Here is a 24,483-nt window from a genome sequence, read left to right as displayed (position 1 = left end):
TTGATTTTTAAAAAATTGTCATAAAATTACACTTGAATAACTATTTTATGATGCTTTGTCATATGGTGATTGTATCCTCAACCTATCACAACTTTTTCAGGTAAAGTTACTACTTTTTGTAATATTATTACTAGGGATGACCGATAATTATCACTGATAATTATCAGTCCGGTATCAGCATACAAATGCGACATCAGTTGACTAGATTTTTTTCTCGATGATGACTACCAGTACTAAAAAAATGCTGTATACAACACATACTGTATGTGTTATGTCATGTTACACATATCAATATCGGCTGAGAGTCGGAATATCGGTTTTCAGCAAAAAAAAATTTGAAATTTGAACATTCATTCATTTTCTACCGCTTATCCTGGAGCCTATCCCAGCTGTCTTCAGGCAAGAGGCGGGGTATACCCTGGACTTGTCGCCAGCCAATCACAGAGCACATATAGACAAACAACCATTCACACTCACATTCATACCTATGGACAATTTGGAGTCGCTAATTAACCTAGCATGTTTTTGAAATGTGGGAGGAAACCGGAGTACCTGGAGAAAACCCACGCATGCACGAGGAGAACATGAAAACTCCACACAGAGATGGCCGAGGGTGGGGAAAGACAAAATAAGAAGCCAAAAAGTTACCACTTCCACACAAAATAGGAGGAAAACTCATTCATTCATTTTCTACCACTTATCCTCGTGAGGGGTGCTGGAGCCTATCCCAGCTGTCTTCGGGCGAGAGGCGTGGTACACCCTGGACTGGTCGCCAGCCAATCACAGGGCACATATAGACAAACAACCATTCACACTCACATATGGACAATTTGGAGTCACTAATTAACCTAGCATGTTTTTGGAATGTGGGAGGAAACCGGAGTACCCGGAGAAAAGCCACCCATGCACCGGGAGAATATGCGAACTCCACACAGAGGTGGCCGAGGGTGGAACTGAACTCGGGTCTCCTAGCTGTGAGGCCGGCGTGCTAACCACTCAAGCGCCGTGCAGCCTTGAAATTTGAACATTTCTACTAAAAACTTTTTTCTTTATTTTCCAATTTTATTTGTGCCAAATTCCCCCCCATAAAACTGATATTTAATTCTCATATAATAAGAACGTGGGGGCTCTTGGTCTGCCTCGTCCCAACTGTACATACCCAGTCTATACATATAGTCCTGGGGTCCAGGAGGAATTCATATTTGTTGTATTCTCTTATTTGAACACACCATCCGGTCACCCTTCTTGAAAAGGGGGACCACCAGAAATGCTGTTCTAAACTTCCATGCAAGGTTGAATTTTAACATTATGACTTTACTCTTGCCATTTTAAAAGTAGTTCTCAAAACCTTGTCTCATATCATGACGTAAGTCTTTGTAAGTAATTGTAGTATACATGTTTATTCGGTAGCGTAGTGTGACGCTATTTATATTGAAACATTTGTTGCCAGTTTATTTTGAAAGGTGAGTTTTCATCTTAGGACCGCGGGTTGGTCTTAATAAGAGGCGATAAGCCCTGCACTCAACGAGACTCTTCAAGAACATTTGAGCAGCGACGTCATATTGGAATTATAATTCTAAACGTCCGGATAGCAAGTTTCAAAGTAAAACTAATATATTTAACTTAATTGATGGGAAAATGTGTAATTATTGGACATAACCTGAAATGTTTCGAATTTGAATATTTTGCTTCATTATCATACAGACAATGGCAATTTACATTTAACTTGACAGAAGCAAGAATAATGATTATTTTGTTTTATTTTGAAAAGCATTTCTCCTATATCTGGTTGTTCATGCGTGTAACTTTACGGGCTAAGCTTGAGGAGGGACGCTGTTGCGTTTAAAGACACTGAGCTTTCCAAGACTTCAGTAGTAGAATAGACGCGCTCAGGGCGAGAACGACGTGAGCGTGAGCGTGAGCGTGACGTGGAGTGGGAGGGACGGAACAGGTCCATGCCGTTATTACACACATACACACATACACACATACACACGCCGAGGTGGTTTGGTGAGTGAAGCCACGCACTAAGTGTGAGGTGGATGAAGGCTGCTGACCTCTGTTGCATTTGAAAGAGATTTACGCACAGCGCGTGGACGTGGATCAACTTTTACGCACAGATATTTGGACGTGTTGGACTTCATACAAGAGGACTGTGATTTTCGTGGAGTTAAAAGTGGATTGTGTGTGTTTGGATTCACCTCACATTGATTGATCCATCTTGATCGTGTTCTCATCCGTGGACCAGAACGCCCCCACAGGCACCTGTCCCGACCATGGACAGAGTCACACACGTCTCGCCGGAGTGTGAGTCACTCCTGTGAGCCATCAGCCCCGGATTGGGATCCTTCACTCATATACACTGCGTACTTCAGTGGGACTCAGCCAGCGGGGACCGAGGCTCGGTGAGAGTGGACGCCGGGGTGCTAAATGCCCAGCCGGTCGCTGGCGGCTCCTCTGGCTGGGCGGCAACATGAGGTCGTGGCTCCTGCTGCTGCTCCTGGCCGCGCTTTCAGCGTCGATCCTGAGGTTCTGCAGCGCTGAGGTAAGACCCCATTGTGGACTAGGTCTGTGATGTCATGGGCACCTTAAATATAAGACAAATGGGTAAATGGAGTGGAATACAGACAGGAAAAAGGGGTTAGGTATGGAAGGTGAAGAAAGACTTTTCATTGCAGCTTTACATTGTTGACATTGTTCCATTCAGTCCCTATAGGAGATGATAGAAATTGCTTTAATCTGTTTCAGGGTCAAACTGCGGTCATCACAATACATGTACTAACTGTGTTTTGTCAACATTTTAACATTCTAACCTGCATACAAGCGCAAAATAAAGTCAATTAACTATCATACAAGTGTAAAAACAGCAAGTCCGTACAATAAATGACAAACTTCCCCATAACGAGTGTCAGCAGTCAGGTTTGAGATGTTACTATATGTTGCATTCCTTGTTTAATGATTATTACATTTTGGCGTATACTTTCATACACCCTTTTAGACATATTGAACTAAGCAACTAGGAAAGGGGAGATGTTCAGCATGTTGAGCAGCGTAGCCTCACTGGCACCAACCTTGTCGCCAGTCTTTATGAGGCCGACATCACTCAGGATGAAAAAACAAAAAAACAAAAAAGGCAATGATTCCCAGAATGTTTTCACGTCAAACACCCTAAAATCTAATTTCCTCTTTTCCATCATTCACACAAAACAGAAAAAGACAATGCACTTGTGACAATACAGATATCTATGTGAGATTTGTATGCAACTTGTGCATAGCATATCATAGTATATCACGGCATATCATAGCAACACCCCCAGGTCCCATGCAAAGTTTTTCTCCTAGTACAGTAGTCCCCAATTTTTTTTTGACCCGCATACCGTGTTCCTTGTACTTGTACATTATGATGTAATATATCTTATTATGCAAAACTAAGACAGGAACAGGAGAAGATTATTAACATCATCATCAAAAATTGACCTTTACGCATTTCCAAATATGAGATGAAAGACAACCATGAAAAAATACAATAGAGTAATCTATCTATGTAGCGTGGGAGGAAGGTTGCACATGACTATAATGCGTTCAAGGACCGCCAAACAAAGTGGGACAATGAAGCAAAACAAAACACAGTGAAATTTTCCCATTGATCAGAGACCCCTGCCCTAGTAGTGGCGAGCGCCATAGGGATGACTTCAGAGCAATCTCATTGGATGTTCAGAAAGATGATCTGATGAAGCGTTTTAACAATCTCACCTACACATGAAGTATTCATTAGTAAAAGCTTTCTAGTAAAACGTGGCCCAGCACCGTGCTTGCATGTATGTGACATTGTGCATGTCATCACTGCCTGCCCCCCCTCACCCCACCCCCAGGCTAAGCTTTAGTGTCACGACTTTAGAAACGCTTTCTGCTGGAGCTCGAAGGCAATCACATACACTCTCTCTGGACTTTCAATGTGTGTGTGTGTGTGTGTGTGTCGTCAATGATGATGTCACTGCAGTCACCTCATTCAGCCTCATGAGTCCAGCTGCTTCTTTTGCCAGCAGCCAGTTGGCAGTCAAATACACACTCAAGTATGTACTGTATCCATCCAGCTGCTTGTATCCATCTTCTGAATGTATGTATTTATCTACTGGAGATGTTGTCTATCGTAGGAAAAGGCTAACAGGCCAAAGCACACCACATCACGTGTCAAACATCATTAACATGATCTTGAACCATGATGGATTTCCCATCATGGTTCAAGATTTTGTTCTCATAAATGGAAACTATTTTGCTTTACTATTTCATTGTTAGTCAAATATGATATGTCATCCTAATATAATACGTCATCCTAAGACATGTATCCCATTGCAATTGTAATTATTCTTGTCAAATTCTCACCTTGTGCAGCATAATATAATTACTCCCCCTCTCATAATCTGAAATCCATATTTCCTCCTGACATTCTCAAAATTTCTTAATTGTATTCTTGTAATTGTTTTGTAAATGTTTTGTAGAATTCAGACGTTTCTTTTCATATTATTACAATTTTTATTATTGCAATTTCTCGTAATATCCCAACTTTTTTTATGCTCATATCACAAATTTACTATTTCCTTGTATGTCAAATATTACACAGACGTATACCTTAAAGGGGAACTGCACTTTTGGAGGAATTTTTGCCCTAATCTTTCAATTTTATGTGCATTCTAGTGTGACAAAAGGGGTTAATATGAGCTAGCTAACAACAGGTGTCATGGGAGACACACTAAAGCCTAAAAAAAACCTAAAAAAAAACGGCAACAGTGTTCTGTTTACATAACTGACTTGTATATTAGCCAAGCTACAGCAATATTGTTATTGTAGCAGCTAACAATAAAAAAATATTTTTATTTGGTGGACTTACACGACGCCTCGCTAATGGCTAGCCATTGACCTAGCTCTCAATTCAGCTACAAGGACTCAACAAGATGCTTGTTTTCCATTAGCATTTTCTACCTGAGGACTGGAAGACACAGCCATGCCAATGAGAGCGGACTTTGTAAGTGTCGTCGTTGTATCTATGCTGCTGTTGTTGACGGAACTAGCATAAATATGTGTATCAATGCGCTGAGATTAGACGTTTCGGTAGTGTTTTAAATCATTAAAATACAGCAAGATACTGCAAATATTACATGTTATCATCAGCATGAAGTTTTATTTAGAGGGCGCCATAGTCGGAATAAGTGTATCCTACTGACGTGCATTGTTAGCTAGTTCCTATTAACTCATTTTATTGTGTTTTAATGCACAGGAAAGGGAAATAAATATGCGTTCATGTTTCACATAAGGATTGTGAATGATGGGCAAATTTCCAAAAAAAGTAAAATAATTACTTTTTCTTGTAAAATCACACGTCTTCGGAATATTATGACTTTATTCTTGTATAAAGTATGTACTGTTATACTAGTTAAAGCCATCAGTCTATCTATCACAGCAATTGGAAATGCAGTTAACGCTGCCCGTTGACCTTTGTGGAACCTGCTAAGCTAATAGCAGCTCCAATAGTGACCCCGTTGACACCTTACACACAATCACACACACTCGGAGTCAACAGCGTCATGTGACTATTGTCCCCAGTGTTTGAGTTTAGCTCTTGTGATTGGCAGCCGCTGATCTTGATCCATTTTACATAAGAACAACAACTAATCTGCTTGGGATTTTCAACGACTTTGTGTGCACGCGTGTGTGTGTGTGTGTGTGCACATCTGGGTGCATGGCCAGCTGCACATGTGTTACTGGACATATGCGCTTGTGTCAGTGTGTGTGTGTGTGTGTGTGTCTGTCAGATTGAAAAAGCGCAAAAGGCTGATAAGAGTATTTGTTTTTAAGCCGTCTTTGGTGCAAGGACATTGGAGAATGTTCTTGTTGGGAGCACCATTATCAAAGAGACAAGCATCTGCATTAAAATTGTTTTTATATTGATGCTATTTCATTTTCATTGGTCAATGAGGCAGGAATTGATGGCGCCTTATGAGTTTTGCCTAGCAACAAGTAGCTGCTAGACCAGAAAAAAACATTTTTATTAATCTCTATTAAATAGAACTTCTTTGAAAGCGTCCTATAGTATAGGTCCTGATAGTATAGGTCCTGTCATATAGAGGATCATTAGCCACGTTTACATGAGGAGTTTTCTCTTTTCGAATGGAATCTTTCCGAATGACCTTTCCGAAAGCAATGGTATACATGGAAAGGAATATTCCAATCGCGTGTCTACATGCGCTGCTATAATCAACCAGAATAGTCAATGGGGCATGCGCAGTAAAACGTAAACACCAACATCACGTGATACCGACTTCCTCCAGTTTTTCTTTCACTTGTTGGAATAACTCCATAATGCCAGTTTTTCCTTCGTGCAGTCTTGAAATTTAGTTTGAATCAAAAACAAACTTTCCGCAGCAGTCCAGTGCCGATTGTTCGCCTTCATTTTTTTAAATCGAAGAACATATCAAGCTACGTGTTACGTCATATCTCAGCATTCGCTGAAAGAACGCACATGGGAACAGGAAAAGATAAAGTTCAATCTTACTAATAATTTATAATAAAGCTCAGCACATGTTTTATATAGATATGTATTTTGTTTGTTAATAAAACTGGACTTGTGAATGGCGTATAGAAGGGTTTAGATTCTGTTCCACAGATGGCGGTAATGCACACGAAAGCTGCTTGCCAACCGCCAATAAACAACAGAAGAAGAACGCAGTCTGACAACTTTCTGATTGAGCGGTTACAAGATACCTCAATCGGATTGGGGAAAGGAATATTCCACCCCTGTGAATCCGATTATATATTCATTCGGATTGGCACTTTTTTTTTCGGAATGAGGTGTATACAAAGGTTACATTCTTTCCGTTTGAGCAAATAACCCGAATGGAATTGGAATATTTGGGTCCATGTAAACGTGGCTATCGATTTTGCTGTACAGTACACCCTTAAGAACATTAGAGCACCTCCATCCTACAGTATAAAGGATCTTTGACTAGCGCAGTGGTTCTCAATTATATTCTGTCATGCCACTTCTGGGGGACAGAAATGTTTTTGTGCCCCTATGATGTTAAAATACTTCTTTGCCGAAAACCGATATGCCGAGATTGTCCAACTCTCAATTCCTGATATCGATATGTGAAACAGGACATATCTCCTGTAGTGGATTGGACACGTGTTGTATGGAGGAATTTTTTTTAAATCGGTTTTCATGATAAGGAAAAAAAATCAGATACCAATATCAACCGATATGGCATTTTTATGCTGATATCGGGCCTATAATGATCAACACTGATCATTATCGGACATCCCTACTATTTATTTATCTGTACTATACTGACTGAACACTTTTTGCAGTACATTCTTAAGACCAGCATCATCTTGTCCTAGAGGAGATCATGTTTTGGTGGTCTTTAAAGGCTCTTTGACTCGTATTTTTGCAGTACATCCATAAAAACTACAGAGCTCACCTGTCCTGTAAAGGATCTTTGTTTTGGCAATAGGTTCCTAAAAACAGCAGAGTGGTTCTGTTATATGAAGGATCTTTGAGAAGCATTTTTGCAATAAAACAAATGAAGGGGAAATACATGCAGTCTGATGTCCTCATGATGGAAACATGACTGTGTGTGTGTATGTGTATGTGTGTGTGTGTGTGTGTGTGTGTGTGTAAGAACAGCCAACTGGCCCCATAATTACATTCCATTACACCTCACCTTTCTCCACAAACATTCCATAAGATCTCTCCATGCCTTCCAGGCTTCCTGCACCGCGAGCCCCTTTGCACTGCAACAACAGATATAGTTATGTCAGGAAAAAATAAAAACAACAACACTGTGAGCGGAAAAATGTCGCCCCCAAAGAGGATAAAGACAATATTTGAGGTGCGGAAAGCAAATAATTAACTTAGCGTGGCATCCAAACAGGCTCATTTAGCTGGGTTGAGGTGTATTATTAGCTTCGTGTCCACTTTATGGCTGCTCTCTTCATGTCAGCCGCTAGTTCCTGTTTGTCTGTGCGTATGCACCCCTCACTCGTGTTTAACAATGTGCGTTGCTGCTCCTTGTGTACGCGTGGGGATAAATTGGTGGGAAAGCAGTGGTTAAGCATCAGAAGCGGAAAACAGCGTGTGTTTGCTTAACTAGGTCAGCCAATGGCTTGTGAAAGTCATCCAGGTGTCCTACGCCGCCGCCCACCGGTGCACGACAGAGACACGACCGCAAGGACAAACCCAGATGCAGAAAAGAAAACAGGAACATTCAGAACGAGAAGATGGAAATGAAATTATAGTTAAACTATTATAATACAATTTTTCATTCATTCATTCATTTTCTACCGCTTATCCTCACAAGGGTCGCAGGGGATGCTGGAGCCTATCCCAGCTGTCTTCGGGCCAGAGGCGGGGTACACCCTGGACTGGTGGCCAGCCAATCACAGGACACATATAGACAAACAACCATTCACACTCACATTCATACCTATGGACAATTTGGAGTCGCCAATTAACCTAGCATGTTTTTGGAATGTGGGAGGAAATCCACGCATGCACGAATGCAGAACATGCAAACTCCACACAGAGATGGCCAAGTGCGGAATTGAACACTGGTCTCCTAGCTGTGAGGTCTGCGCGCTAAACACTAGACCGCCGTGCCGCCCTATTATACAACTTTTCATGTTCCAATTAAAACTCATGGAAAATGAATGACTAATAACCCTTTATTAAATGTAAGTGTAAAAATAAGTCAAGGCTGCTGTAGTGTATGCCAATTGTTTTTTTTAGGGGTTTTGGAGCCAAAATGATTTAAGCAATTCTGCCTAGCAACCTGAAGCTAACTAAAATTATGATGCATCATGTTGCTGCTGTGAGAGGATACGGTACAGTACAGAAAACAGATGGATGGATGGATGCACAGTTGTTAATGTGTAACAAGGGAGGCTTGTGTGTGAATGTGAATGAGTTCGGAGACGGAGCGGCCAGTGGGACCGACACTTCCGACGACAGCGACAATACTGAACGACGTTTGAGACACACACAATTGTTTCATTGAGTCATCTTATCCATCTTAGAGAAGCTACAGGACGGGACCGGTGTTAAGGTTTTCATTCTGATTGGTTTAAGGCAACGACACACTTTAAGACTGGTTTTGGCATTGGTGGTTTGAGCCCTGCTTCCTTCAATCCAGTCACTATTTGGCCCACCTTGTATAAATGTGGAGGGCTGCACGGTGGATGAGTGGTTAGCATGCAGACCTCACAGCTAGTAGACCCGAGTTCAATCCCACCCTCGGCCATCTCTGTGTGGAGTTTGCATGTTCTCCCCGTGCATGCGTGGGTTTTCTCCGGGTACTGCGGTTTCCTCCCACATTCCAAAAACATGCTAGGTTAATTGGCGACTCCAAATTGTCCATAAGTATGAATGTGAGTGTGAATGGTTGTTTGTCTAAATGTGCCCTGTGATTGGCTGGTGACCAGTCCAGGGTGTACCCCGCCTCTCGCCTGAAGACAGCAAGCTTTCTGTAGCAAACAAGTGATTGGATGTCATGATACTACTTAGAGTGGATGAAGTGCACAGAAGCCTTCACATGCAGACAATCACAGCTCATTAGCATTAAAGCTACAGACACACAATAGGGCGTGTCCCCAGCAGGACTTACTCAATGACAAAAAAATTCATTCATTCATTTTCTACAGCTTTTCCTCACGAGGGTCGCAAGGGTGCTGGAGCCTATCCCAGCTGTCTTCGGGCGAGAGGCGGGGTACACCCTGGACTGGTGGCCAGCCAATCACAGGGCACATATAGACAAACAACCATTCACACTCACATTCATACCTATGGACAATTTGGAGTCGCCAATTAACCTAGCATGTTTTTGGAATGTGGGAGGAAACCAGAGTAAACATGCAAACTCCACACAGAGATGGCAGAGGGTGGAGGGTCTCCTAGCTGTGAGGTCTGCGTGCTAACCACTCGACCACCGTGCAGCCTCAATGAGAAATGTCTTCAATAAATTCAGTTGAGATTGACTAACATTCCGAACATCCTACCTGTGAATAAGTTCCATAAAGTCCAGTAATCCCTGTCGAATACCACTCTTATCGCATTTGTAGCAAAGCACGACAAACAGTAAGTTATCGAGTCTTGACTTTAAGAATCTAATTCCTCACGGCAGCTGCGTAAACAGTCTTATTTCTCCCACCACCTTCAGTGGCGAGGGTAAAGTACATGACTACTTCACTGCTAATATACACTGTACAGGTATACGTTTTCATACAACTCATGTTCCGAGTCTTATTATGCTACTATGATACTGTAGCCAATATACGGACTAGCGGAACACACACAGAAAGTGTCTTTGTGGCCAAACCAGAAAGTGACAACAAAGAGAGTGACAACGGCATCAACACACATCCCAACCATGGTTTCCTCTGCGGGAGGAAGTGAAACTGGAGCATAAGACAACATTTGTCTTCTTTAGTATAACTATTTATATACATATAGTACTGAATAATATCTTAAGCCCTACAAATAATGCTTTTGAGTTACATTATGAATGATGGCAGATACATTGCAGGGGTTTTTGTTTAGTTTTTCAGGGCTTGACCCATATTCAAAATGAAAATGTTGAAATATTTAAGCCATGTTCTTTCAGTCCGACAAGGCATCATTTAATGCCTTGCTCTATTTATTTTAAATAAAATTTAATTAAATAAATTATTCGAAAAGTAAAATACTACAGAATTTAATTATTGCAAATAATAAACAAGGAAATTAATTTCCAAATTGGACAATTTTCCGGCTACAGTGCATACAAAATGCTAAAACAAAAGTGCTAAACCAAAGTAAAATAGAATAAAATCAAATAATGGCATAATAAAAAGGATTTGTTTATTAAATCAAATAATATTGCCAAAAAATTGTGGCTATTTGAGGCTATAATAATAAAAAGGGTGTGTTCTTTATATTTTGTTGTATAAAATAATGGCATAATTAAAAGGAACATTTATTTAAATCAAATAATATTGCCAAAAAATTGTGGCGTCAAGGCTATTTTAATAAAAATTCTGAAAGGGTGTGTTCTTTATATTTTGTTGTATGAAATAATGGCATAATCAAAAGGAACATTTATTTAAATCAAATAATATTGCCAAAAAATGTGGAGAAAAGGCTATTTTAATAAAAATTGTGAAAGGGTGTGTTCTTTATATTTTGTTGTATAAAATAATGGCATAATTAAAAGGAACATCTATTTAAATCAAACAATATTCCCAAAAAAATGTGGAGAAAAGGCTATTTTAATAAAAAATGTGAAAGGGTGTGTTCTTTATATTTTGTTGTATAAAATAATGGCATAATTAAAAGGAACATTTATTTAAATCAAATAATATTCCCAAAAAAATGTGGAGAAAAGGCTATTTTAATAAAAAATGTGAAAGGGTGTGTTCTTTATATTTTGTTGTATAAAATAATGGCATAATTAAAAGGAACATTTATTTAAATCAAATAATATAGCCAAAAAATGTGGAGAAAAGGCTATTTTAATAAGAATTCTGAAAGGGTGTGTTCTTTATATTTTGTTGTATAAAATAATGGCATAATTAAAAGGAACATCTATTTAAATCAAATAATATTGCCAACAAAAATGTGGAGAAAAGGCTATTTTAATAAAAATTGTGAAAGGGTGTGTTCTTTATATTTTGTTGTATAAAATAATGGCATAATTGAAAGGAATATTTATTTAAATTAAATAATATTGCCAAAAAATGTGGAGTAAAGGCTATTTTAATAAAAATTCTAAAAGGTTGTGTTCTTAAATTTTATTGTATAAAATAATGGTATATTTAAAAGGAACATTTATTTAAATCAAATAATATTGCCAAAAACCTGTTGAGAAAAAGGCTCTTTTAATAACAATTGTGAAAGGGTGTGTTCTTTATATTTTGTGGTATAAAATAAAGTAAAATAAGTAGAGTAGAATAACTCATTAGGGCTGCCAGAAAAGCCTGGCCAAGGGATTACATTTGAAGAAAATAGTGGTAAAATGTCAGGCCCTTTGGTTTTATGCAGCTAATTAGTTTGAGTGGTCGACTATTTTCTAAGCGCTGATGCTCTGATGTTGGACTTAAAGGCAACCAATTAACCTCACTTGGACACATTTAAAACTTGCATTTAAACTTACATTTAAACTTACATTTTAACTTACATTTAAAACGGGAAGTTATGATACTTATAACTAAGCCTACTTTAAAGAAGAAGAAATTAACGATGCCAATCAATGTACTTAGTGAGACAAAGCGTTGTGTTTTTTTTTCCAGGGCGAGCCGCTCCCTGCGTCGCTGGTCGACCTGGTGAGAAACTCTCCTATCTCCTCTGTGGATGACCTGAAGATGCTGCTGCAGCATGAAGCTGGTGCAATAGGTACAAACACTAACATGCACAAAAAAACGCTTCACAGACAGACATGTAGGAGGTGAGCATTAGGGGGGGAGGGGGTGTGGCTCCAGCTGGCTGCAGTGGCAAGAATGCAACCATCTTGGATACACTTGAGAAAATAGCTGTGACCTTGATAGAAACAAGCTGAGAAAAAAAGAAGTTTGCTACTTTTCCTAACTCTCATGTGCCACGTCCCTGTGGTGCCAAAGTCTGAGAAAACAGTCATGCATACACTGCTCGGCAAGTTTGATAAAAAATACATTAATGCTAAAGTGAAACTAAGTCACACATGCATATATTAATAGCTGATCCTTTCATCGTTAATCATGAGCCATAAATAAAGCAGTGACATAACAGCGACACAGAGAGGACCGTATGCAAAAAAAACGGGACAAGATGACTCACGGTGTAGTATGCTTTTGACTTTTCGGGATGAGCAACTGACTAAATGAGTCTGGAAAATGAATGATTAATTGTGTTTTCATTTACATCCAGCTACCTTATTTTGTAGTACATAAAGCTCAACGTCGCAATAACATGAGCTACTCTCAGCTTTCAACAGCAAAATAGTCGGGCCTGATTTACGTGTGCCTTCTTATAGTTGTTGTCAAGTCATCAATATTTAGATCCATGATGTTTCCCACGATCAAGACAACTGTTAACGGCCAAAAATGGCTTATACTTCTGTTTGATCTACTCTGCAGCCCATTTAGGGAGCAAAACAATCGGGCCTGAATTACTGCTGCTCTTTTCTGGTTGCTGCAAAGTCATGAACATTTAGGTCCATCAAGTGTCACATGATCAAGAAAACTTTTAACTGTTAAATATGGCTTATACTTCCTGTTTGATCTACTCTGCAGCCCATTTAGGGAGCACAACAATCGGGCCTGAATTATTGCTGCTCTTTTCTGGTTGCTGCAAAGTCATGAACATTTAGGTCCATCAAGTGTCACATGATCAAGAAAACTTTTAACTGTTAAATATGGCTTATACTTCCTGTTTGATCTACTCTGCAGCCCATTTAGGGAGCACAACAATCGGGCCTGAATTATTGCTGCTCTTTTCTGGTTGCTGCAAAGTCATGAACATTTAGGTCCATCAAGTGTCACATGATCAAGAAAACTTTTAACTGTTAAATATGGCTTATACTTCCTGTTTGATCTACTCTGCAGCCCATTTAGGGAGCACAACAATCGGGCCTGAATTATTGCTGCTCTTTTCTGGTTGCTGCAAAGTCATGAACATTTAGGTCCATCAAGTGTCACATGATCAAGAAAACTTTTAACTGTTAAATATGGCTTATACTTCCTGTTTGATCTACTCTGCAGCCCATTTAGGGAGCACAACAATCGGGCCTGAATTATTGCTGCTCTTTTCTGGTTGCTGCAAAGTCATGAACATTTAGGTCCATCAAGTGTCACATGATCAAGAAAACTTTTAACTGTTAAATATGGCTTATACTTCCTGTTTGATCTACTCTGCAGCCCATTTAGGGAGCAAAACAATCAGGCCTGAATTACTGCTGCTCTTTTCTGGTTGCTGCAAAGTCATGAACATTTAGGTCCATCAAGTGTCACATGATCAAGACAGCTCTTAACTGTTAAAAATGGCTTATACTTCCTGTTTGATCTACTCTGCAGCCCATTTAGGGAGCACAACAATCGGGCCTGAATTATTGCTGCTCTTTTCTGGTTGCTGCAAAGTCATGAACATTTAGGTCCATCAAGTGTCACATGATCAAGAAAACTTTTAACTGTTAAATATGGCTTATACTTCCTGTTTGATCTACTCTGCAGCCCATTTAGGGAGCAAAACAATCGGGCCTGAATTACTGCTGCTCTTTTCTGGTTGCTGCAAAGTCATGAACATTTAGGTCCATCAAGTGTCACATGATCAAGACAGCTCTTAACTGTTAAAAATGGCTTATACTTCCTGTTTGATCTACTCTGCAGCCCATTTAGGGAGCACAACAATCGGGCCTGAATTACTGCTGCTCTTTTCTGGTTGCTGCAAAGTCATGAACATTTCGATCCATCAAGTGTCACATGATCAAGAAAACTTTTAACTGTTAAATATGGCTTATACTTCTCGTTTGATCTACTCTGCAGCCCATTTAGGGAGCAAAACAATCGGGCCTGAATTACTGCTGCTCTTTTCTGGTTGCTGCAAAGTCATGAACATTTCGATCCATCAAGTGTCACATGATCAAGAAAACTTTTAACTGTTAAATATGGCTTATACTTCCTGTTTGATCTACTCTGCAGCCCATTTAGGGAGCACAACAATCGGGCCTGAATTACTGCTGCTCTTTTCTGGTTGCTGCAAAGTCATGAACATTTAGGTCCATCAAGTGTCACATGATCAAGACAGCTCTTAACTGTTAAAAATGGCTTATACTTCCTGTTTGATCTACTCTGCAGCCCATTTAGGGAGCAAAACAATCGGGCCTGAATTACTGCTGCTCTTTTCTGGTTGCTGCAAAGTCATGAACATTTAGGTCCATCAAGTGTCACATGATCAAGACAGCTCTTAACTGTTAAAAATGGCTTATACTTCCTGTTTGATCTACTCTGCAGCCCATTTAGGGAGCACAACAATCGGGCCTGAATTACTGCTGCTCTTTTCTGGTTGCTGCAAAGTCATGAACATTTCGATCCATCAAGTGTCACATGATCAAGAAAACTTTTAACTGTTAAATATGGCTTATACTTCTCGTTTGATCTACTCTGCAGCCCATTTAGGGAGCAAAACAATCGGGCCTGAATTACTGCTGCTCTTTTCTGGTTGCTGCAAAGTCATGAACATTTCGATCCATCAAGTGTCACATGATCAAGAAAACTTTTAACTGTTAAATATGGCTTATACTTCTCGTTTGATCTACTCTGCAGCCCATTTAGGGAGCAAAACAATCGGGCCTGAATTACTGCTGCTCTCTTCTGATTGCTGCAAAGTCATGAACATTTAGGTCTATCAAGTTTCACATGATCAACAAACTGTCAAAAACAGATTATACTTCCTGTTTGAGATACCTTGCAGCTCGTTTAGGCAACCTGATAGTGGGCCTGAATTGCCTATGCCCTCTGCTGGGTGAATATGTTACAAACATTTGTTTGATTGTAGGACGGATCAAGTTCTACATCATCAAGAAGTCTCCAAACTGTCAAAAAACGGCCTGTTAGAATGACCCTGCAGCCTGTTTAGGTAGCTGCATAGTCAGGCCAGAATATGTATTATTCATCCATGTTTCCGAAGATTTGTACTTTTCATAATTCATTTTGGTCCTTTAGCTAATTAAGCACATTTGTGCATTTATTCTTTAAACTCAAATGGTGTTGTAGCAATTTAATATGTAACAATCCAACAAAACTAGCCCATCAAATTCCACTCCAGACCAACAGGGGGCAGTTTTGCCAACTTGGCGATTTCATGACTAGATCTGGCTTTACTCCATTTTTTTGTCGCTCCTATGAGGTTTTAATTTTTCCATTTTACAACATCATATGCAAATGATATGCCAATTAGCTTCTTATCTTACTGAAAAGTTGGCAACAGTGGCGCCCTGATGCCTCATCAAGTGTTGACTTGATTGTCCAATACGACGGTAAAATGGAGTGAGTCAGCACATACCGTCTCTCGTCTTTCAAAGTACTCGTGCTCTCACTTTTAACCGAATTAAGTGACAAGAAGAAGAAAGGAAGCTCAAGTCAAGCTGAAATAATTGCACAGATGAAAACAACCTCTGGGAGTAATAGCAAGCTGCTCAGCATCAGGCACTTCATTAAGAAACATATTAAAGAAATACCCCAGGATAACCTCTCTCATTTACACTTAGGGATATAATTAAAATGAAAGAGCAAATTATAAAATGGTGGTATGCACACACACGTTGACTATATTTAACAGCTCATATTTCCCCTCAGCAGTATTCTTGACAGCGCTGAGACAAATTGCGGCAAAAAATAGACTAATTGTTTCAGCAGAAGGAGGAAAAATGGCTTCCTTTGTGCAGTGAACAATGATCCGGGCTAAAAAAGTTCATGCTTGTTAAAGTTGTGACGAATTTATGCCACACCGAAAATGACAAAATGTGTCTTTTTTTATTTTAGAAGGAGAGGATGATGGCAATATTCTCACTAATCAAACCCAAAGACGACACATCAGAAGTATCGGTAGGATTTCTTTCTTATTCTACTGTGTTTAATTCTATTCTGTCAACTTTACATTGAACCGTCCCTTTACTGCCCTCTAGTGGAGGCTGAGGTAGCTCAGCAGGCGGCGTGCAAAGTTCGGACGGAGGTGATGGAAGTGACGAGGTCCATGTTGGACCGGCGCAACGCCAACTTCATGCTGTGGCCGCCTTGCGTGGAGGTGCAGCGATGTTCGGGTTGCTGCAACACCAGGCTGCTGCAGTGCGTTCCCACCGTCACCTCCAGCAGATACCTGCAGGTAAACCCAACACCAGGACCACACCAGTCCAAATTGGAGTCTAGTAAAAAGCATGAAGTGGCAAATGATCCTACAGAAGCTGTCAACCGCTACACTACCAATGGCTGCAAATATTGTAAAAGCTCACTACATGGGACACCATTTCTAAAATCACAAATACTTAAACTTGCTGATATAGTTCATCTTCAAACAGCTAAAATAATGCATGAGGCTAAAAATAACCAATTACCTAAAATGTCATCCAATACTTCTCTACAAGAGAGGAGAAATATGATCTCAGGGAAGAACTACATTTGAAACACTTATATGCTAGGACTACGTTAAAAAGCCATAGCATTTCAGTATGTGGAATCAAACTATGGAATGGATTGAGTAAGGACCTCAAACAATGCACAACGATGAGCCAATTCAAGAAACAATACAAGCAGTTGATGTTTGCTAAATACAAGGATGAAGAGTCTTGAACCAGTCATGATGTGCTATATATATCACTATATTGACACTTACTATGGTACCCATTATGTCATTGGATGGTCATATCACCTCGTACTTCGGTACGTGACAAAAATATGATCTAAAAAAGAAAAAAAAAAGAAAAAAACTTAAACTGTATTAGGAAAGCAGGAAGTGAACAAATGTAACAGTTCCTGATTGTAAAAGTACCAGATGGAGGGGTAGGATTTAATAAGCTTTGCTTCTTCCTACTCCTTTTGGACATGTGGAACTGTGAACTGATTATGTGATGCATTCAATTGTAATCTGATGCATGTTTAAATTAAATAAAACCATTACCATTTTAATTTTACTCATGATTTGGAGTGCTTGAGAAAGTGGAAAGGGATTTGTAGCAAACTTTGACCATGTGGTCATTTATTAACAAGTATAGTCCACAACCAATGGTGTACTACCGGTAAAGAGCAAACTGCTTAGTCAGCATATATAAATAAAACATCACAGCAATCCACAAGTTGCACATAAACAGCTCAGTAACCATTTTAAAGCGCATGCAGAGTTAGATAAAGCCACGCATGATACTTTGAATGCAGCTACTACTATACTGTGGAGTTAGTAAAACTACAGCCGGACGTTGCCTACAGCCACCGCTGTTAATGACGTTTTTTGTTTTTTTTCAAATTATTTGTTGTTGTAGACCACTCACCTGCCAACATTTTGAAGATGCAATGCTAAAATTGACATTAACTATACAGTTTTATTATAGTAATATATCAATGAACTGCACTTTCATTAACTTTTGTGAGCAAAATGAATGAGTTTTGGCTTTCAGTTCACATTACAAACATAATTTAAGGTGAAAGAAAACTGACATTTAGGGTGTTAGCTTTTGGGGTATGCTGAAACAAGGAACTAGGTATTTGTTTGGTCTTCTTAATATGAAGTCATTGTGGATTTCAGTCTAATCAGATTCAGGAGTAACTCTTGAATGAATGAATGAATGAATGAATGAATGAACACTTGAATGTGACTGTTTTGTTTAAAAATACCAGTGCACATGTGGACATTGACTTAGCATGAATGTAAACAGATGAAATAGACTCTCAAGTGACATTTTTACACTCTCATTTTTGCTCAGATTATACAAACAAGATAGGGCATGTGAACTTGTGAGCTTTACAGATGCCGGAGGGCACATTGTGTTATTCCTTCAGACTGCCACTTTCTCTGTGTTTGCAGCCCCTTTGTGACAAGCGTATTATAAAGCCATCATCTCCACTATTATTACTCAATAATGAGTAATAAAAAGTCAATAAAAGGTCCAAGTTTGCTGTGAAGTGTAAACAAAATGTGTGCATTGTGTCAATTCTAAAACAAATGACATCTGAAAAATCACTCCTGGCCGGAAGCCACCACATTTCCCAAGCGTTAGCAGCTTGTCTGGAAACGTCTTCATGCAAGCGTGAGGCTGCTTGTTGCACAAGACATTCTCACTTGTGTGTGTGTGTGTGTGTAGGTGATAAAGATCCAGTACATCAACAGGAAGGCCCATTACGACAAAGCCATCATCTCCGTGGAAGACCACGTGGCCTGCAGGTGTCAGCCTTCCTCATCGTCGTCTTCCGTTTCCGTCACACGCTCACCCAACCCTGCCCTCATCCCGCCTCTTCCTCGGGCGGCTCACCCAGTCCCGCCCAAACCCCACAGCTCCAAAGCGGACCTCCATCGCCATGAAGACTTAAAGCGTAACCAGCATCTTTACGACAGCGAGGAACAGGAGTCGGTGTCCAGGCAATGGCCGCCGCAGGGGAGCTACACGCAACTTGTGCACTGGACGCAGCCCAGAGTGCATCACTCTTTTGTCAGCTGGCCGTCGGACGCCCGGTCGGAGCACGGCATCACAGGAAGCCCTCAGCCTGTGGGGCAGGGAAGCGGGCATGATGTCAGCAGGGAGGAAATCGGCGGGGATGTACGTCGGCAGCAGGGCTACAATCAGGACTACAACCTGAGGACGCAATATCGACTCAATGGCCCCCAGTCGGACAGCGCCTCCCCGCCTGGCGACCCGACCCGATCCCCCCCAACCCCGAGCCCTTCCTTTTTCCCCATTTCCACCAATTTCAAAGAATCAGTCACCAGCCGACCAAGTGTGGAGGCCACGCCCACACATGCAAGGACTCTGACAGAACATCATACGGAAAGTAGGCGGGACGAAAGTGGCAAGCTGGCCAATGAGGGAGAGGACAAATTCTTTAGACTGGCCAATAAGGAAGGTCAAATTACAGAAGAAGAGAGGACTCAGAAGGTCCTGGAGGTGGTTCAAGATGAACTAGACCGGACAACACGTCTACACCCTCATCCTCCTCAGCAAAGACCAAAGCCAGGTAAACATCAATTATCATTTTTGCGGGAAAAATGGCGGCGGTAACCACTAGCTATAATTAACTTGACATTTTGCCTTGTACTCTCCTTACCTGAGTAAATAAATGCCTCTTGACATCATTTGAGCCAATCCAGGATACATTTTATAGTATATTATATTTAATAATATTATAGTATAGTATATATTCCACAGTAGTCGCTTTGAAATGGCACTACGTGGAAAAAATAGAGAGCAAATTCTTGCCTACGCTGGAGTCATGTGCGTTACTGGAGGCTTAACAAGGCATTAAATGATGCCTTGTTGGACTGAAAGAACATGGCTTAAATATTTCAACATTTTCATTTTGAATATGGGTCAAGCCCCCCCCAAGAAAAGAAAAACTAAACAAAAACCCCCACAATGTATCTGCCATCATTCATAATGTAACTCAAAAGCATTATTTGTAGGGCTTAAGATATTATTCAGTACTGTAATATGCATATAAATAGTCATATTAAAGAAGATAAGTCTTGTCTTATAAAATATAAGGTTATATATATATATACTTATATATATAATAGTTATAATACAATATAATACAGATTTTCTCTATTGACCTACTCATATGGTGAGTCTCTCTCCCTGTGCTCCCGCTGCTTTCATGTAACTCGTGCCTTCAACCAGTTTATTAAAAAACTCACACACGCTTCAAGGTCATCAAGGGACCATCATCGTATTATAAAGTGTGAGAGCTCCCAGCTGCAGGCCTTGAACGCGTCTTTAAGACAAACATGGACACTGTGTGTTCTGCCTAAAATGTATCGCCTGTGTCCTCCACAGTTATCTCCACAGCAGGCCCGCCCTCCAGCCGTCACACCCCCTTTAGACCCGCATCGCCCCGTCGCAGGAGGAAACATCGCAAGCGCATCAGCAAAGCAGCCATGAGAGCTATGATCATGTAGAGTGGAAGTGAAGGTGAGCAGGTGTGATGCTGTTACTGTCTTTAATGCATGAACACTATGAGTACTATGAGCTAGCAATGACCTTTCACATGGACTCTCATAGAAAACTAAGCCTGTTGAAGGCTGGACTGTGTGCAAAATACAATTATATCATAGAATTAATAATAATGGGCTGGCAACCAGTCCAGGGTGTACCCCGCCTCTCTGGATGGATGGATGGATGGATGGGTGGGTGGATTGGATGGATGGATAGATGGCTGGATGGATGGATGGATGGATGGATGGAAGGATGGGTGGGTGAATGGATGGATGGGTGGATGGATGGATGGATGGATGGGTGGGTGGATGGATGGTGGATGGCTGGGTGGGTTGATGGGTGGACGGATGGATGGATGGATGGATGGATGGGTGGACGGGTGGACGGGTGGATGGGTGGATGAATGGATGGGTGGATGGTGGATGGCTGGGTGGGTTGATGGGTGGACGGACAGACGGATGGATGGGTGGATGAATGAAGGAATGGATGGGCGGATGGATGGGTGCATGAACGGATGGATGGGTGGGTGGGTGGGTGGGTGAATCGGATGGATGGATGTGTGGGTGGGTGGGTGGTGGATGGAGGGTGGATGGGTGGGTGGGTGGATGGTGGATGGCTGGGTGGGTTGATGGGTGGACGGATGGATGGATGGATGGGTGGATGGATGAATGAGTGGATGAATGAAGGAATGGATGGGCAGATGGATGGGTACATGAACAGATGGATGGATGGATTTGATGGATGGATGGGTGGATGAATGAATGTATGGAAGGATGGATGGGTGCATGGATGATGGGTACATGGATGGATGGTGGAGGGTGGATGGATGAATGAATTGATGGGTGGGTGGATGGATGGATGGATGTATGGATGGGTGGATGAATGGATGGATGGATGGGTGGATGGATGCATGGGTGGATGGATGGATGGATGGTGGATGGATGGAAATACCCCAATGTCAAGTACCACAACAAAGTGAACCAAATAGTTTAAAGTGCTCTACTTGAGAATACAGAAACTAATATTCAGCGCTAACAATGTCTCTTCCTGTAACAGGGATTTGTGAAGCAAATCAAAGATCGTCGGCCAGAAAAGCAGCTCCAAAGGGTGTATGGACACACTGGACACAAACTGGATACAATGGACGCAAACTGGATACACTGGATACACACTGGACATATGGGATCCCTTCATTGGGTTCAAGTGTGAATGGACACTGGTGGACGAAACTAAAAAAAGTGCAATCTTAAGAATTTTTCGAAGGAACTATGTCACACTAAACACTGGAATGACTCGCTTTGGGCTCCAGGTCACGTTGAGGTGCACCCATGGGTGTCCTCACCTCATGACTGACTAATGGGTGCTTGTGACTCGGTCTTAAACTGGACCTGAAGGACTAGACTGGGTGAGTAGCCGGAGCGTTAAGGGTGCATCTGATGTCTAACCCGCTCACTTTGTACTACTGCCATATCATACAGTATAACATGGACCTCCAAGCCTGCAAAGTCAGGGTGGGGAACCTGCAGCGTGTGGGCCATTTACGGCCCATCTCAACATTTCAGGCTGCCGAGCAATTCTAAAGTTATAAAAATCCCAAACACATTTAACCCACAAATGCTCATCATACATGATTAAAAGCGGTCTTAAAGACGTGGCTTTTAGAGATGCTGTCAGACAGTTATAGCCAACAATGTATGTATAAACGCTTTTAGTGGGTTTTATTTCTTAACTTATTTAAAAAAAGAAAAAATGAGGACAATGAAGTCCTTTGGTTCTCAAGTGTAATTATTATAATATTATTATTATTGTTGTTTCAGGTCAAAGGAACTACTGGTTGTACACTGTAACTGTTATGAATGTTATTTTTCATAGAAAATAAAGAAAAGTTCAACATACATCTCCTAGTGTGTGTATGTGTGTGTGCTGAATCTATGTACTATGTCCTGCAAGGCTGCCGCACAAGTCCGGGCGGAGGTCAGCAGAAATGTCTGGTTGCTGTGGCAACGGTCTAATGGACACATCAACAGAGGAATATCATATGGTGAAAGTGAGACAAGGGAGGTGGGGAGTATGTGTGTGTATGTGTGTGTATGTGTGTGTGTGTGTGTGAGTCCAGGACAGATGATGAATGACCGTGAGGAAGAGGAGGAAGGTGAAGGTATGCGATGAAGCCTCCAAAACATCAACATTAAATAAAAATGTCTGCTAAGGAGAGACAATTAGTCATGTAACAGGGACCTTAGCAAAAAAAAACAAAAAACTATACGGTCAGCAAATTCTCTCAGTCTCTCAGGAATCATGACTCAGCATGTACTTTCCCCAGACACGCACTTGAGGTCGACTTAATGAAGTCAGACCGCAACTTACTTTAACCTTGACTGAACCCCAAAAACATCAGTAAGCTGGAATAGTCACGACAGTGCATGATATGCTGCTACATCACAGATCTACATTCCTAAAAGTAATCTGATCTACATGATTAATAATAACATCAAATAATCTATTATTTTGGTGTAGCTAAGGGTCACAGCAGGGGGCTGAGTGGTTAATGGCTGCAAACCAAGCCTGTGCTGGATGCCTGAAACCCATCTATGTGAACCATTACACAACCCACACTACAGCACATAATTGCCTGAACAACAACAATAACTGTGAAAGAGGAAGCATTGAGAAGGGGGAAGATGATTCCAGTGTGACCCAAATCCAGTTGGTACATTTTGTTCTTTGGAAATACATATCATCTTCATTGTTGTTTGATAATTTGTTGCTGGGATTATGCAAAGAGATCGCAAGATCAATTCCACTTGTGAGATGTCAACCCTCCCAATTTACCGCAATTCGAGTCTAATAGATGCTTCACATTCCAAAATAGCAAAGCGCTCTTCATTATCTGCATGACTTTTCTCATCACTTTTCTCATGATTTCACGGCATACCGGGGCCACGCCCACTACAGTTAGAGAGAAAAACAGATTTGTACAAACCGTACATGTACACGTTATAAAATGGCATATTGTTGTCCAAGCTCACAATGACCTAATGAGGTCATTACTCAATTACTCATGGTGTCATCTTACAAAGAATGCTAATATCATCACACAACAACTTAACACTTTATGTTATACTATGTAAAAAATACACAAGGCAAGCACCAATACGAGTTTAGGAGCTGCCACACTATATGAGCACCGGGTTAATTGGATATTCTAAATGGAATTTCGAGTTGTGTAGCCCTGTGATTGGCCGGTGACCAGTGAATGCTAATATCATCACACAGCAACTTAACACGTAATGTTATACGATGTAAGAAATACACAAAGCAAGCACCAAAACAAGTTTAGGAACCACCACACTATTTAAGAAGCACTGGGTTAATTTAACATTCTGAATGGAATGTGAATTGTATAGCTCTGTGATTGGCCGGTGACCAGTCCAAGAATGCTAATATCATCACACAGCAACTTAACACTTTATGTTATACTATGTAAGAAATACACAAGGCAAGCACCAATACAAGTTTAGGAACCACCACACTATTTGAGAAGCACTGGGTTAATTGGACATTCTAAATGGAATGCGAGTTGTACAGCCTTGTGATTGGCCGGTGACCAGTCCAAGAATGCTAATATCATCACACAGCAACTTAACACTTTATGTTATATGATGTAAGAAATACACAAAGCAAGCACCAAAACAAGTTTAGGAACCACCACACTATTTAAGAAGCACAGGGTTAATTGGACATTCTAAATGGAATGCGAGTTGTATAGCCTTGTGATTGGCCGGTGACC

The 24,483-nt window shown here is 40.8% G+C and overlaps 1 protein-coding gene across 2 annotated transcripts; it reads left to right on the top strand.

Moving 5' to 3' along the window:
* Positions 1-1,967: 1,967 nt before the first annotated feature.
* pdgfba (platelet derived growth factor subunit Ba) lies at positions 1,968-22,573 on the top strand. 2 transcript variants are annotated; one of them, XM_058078841.2, is made up of 7 exons: positions 1,968-2,545; positions 12,316-12,418; positions 16,540-16,602; positions 16,683-16,879; positions 18,849-19,716; positions 20,535-20,677; positions 21,750-22,573. In XM_058078841.2, the coding sequence occupies exons 1-6, from the start codon at positions 2,474-2,476 to the stop codon at positions 20,654-20,656; spliced, it is 1,425 nt and encodes a 474-aa protein (XP_057934824.2). In that variant the 5' UTR covers positions 1,968-2,473; the 3' UTR covers positions 20,657-20,677; positions 21,750-22,573. The 2 variants fall into 2 exon arrangements, with proteins under 2 accessions (XP_057934824.2, XP_078649636.1); XM_078793510.1 differs by having other exon boundaries at positions 1,969-2,545; positions 20,535-20,669.
* The last annotated feature ends 1,910 nt before the right edge of the window (positions 22,574-24,483 follow it).

The sequence above is a fragment of the Doryrhamphus excisus genome, linkage group LG9 (assembly GCF_037039965.1).
Source record: "Doryrhamphus excisus strain RoL-2023G ecotype Guam linkage group LG9, RoL_Dexc_Guam_v1.1, whole genome shotgun sequence".
Taxonomy (NCBI): Eukaryota; Metazoa; Chordata; class Actinopteri; order Syngnathiformes; family Syngnathidae; genus Doryrhamphus; species Doryrhamphus excisus.
Note: the sequence above shows the minus strand (reverse complement) of the source record. Positions and strands in the feature narration are given on the sequence as shown.

Bases quoted from the DNA above. Each gene is read 5' to 3' on its own strand.
- pdgfba (XM_058078841.2), top strand. From the start codon at position 2,474: ATGAGGTCGTGGCTCCTGCTGCTGCTCCTGGCCGCGCTTTCAGCGTCG. The intron at 16,880-18,848 runs GTAAACCCAACA...GTGTGTGTGTAG, and splicing joins CCTCCAGCAGATACCTGCAG to GTGATAAAGATCCAGTACAT. The intron at 19,717-20,534 runs GTAAACATCAAT...TGTCCTCCACAG, and splicing joins TCAGCAAAGACCAAAGCCAG to TTATCTCCACAGCAGGCCCG.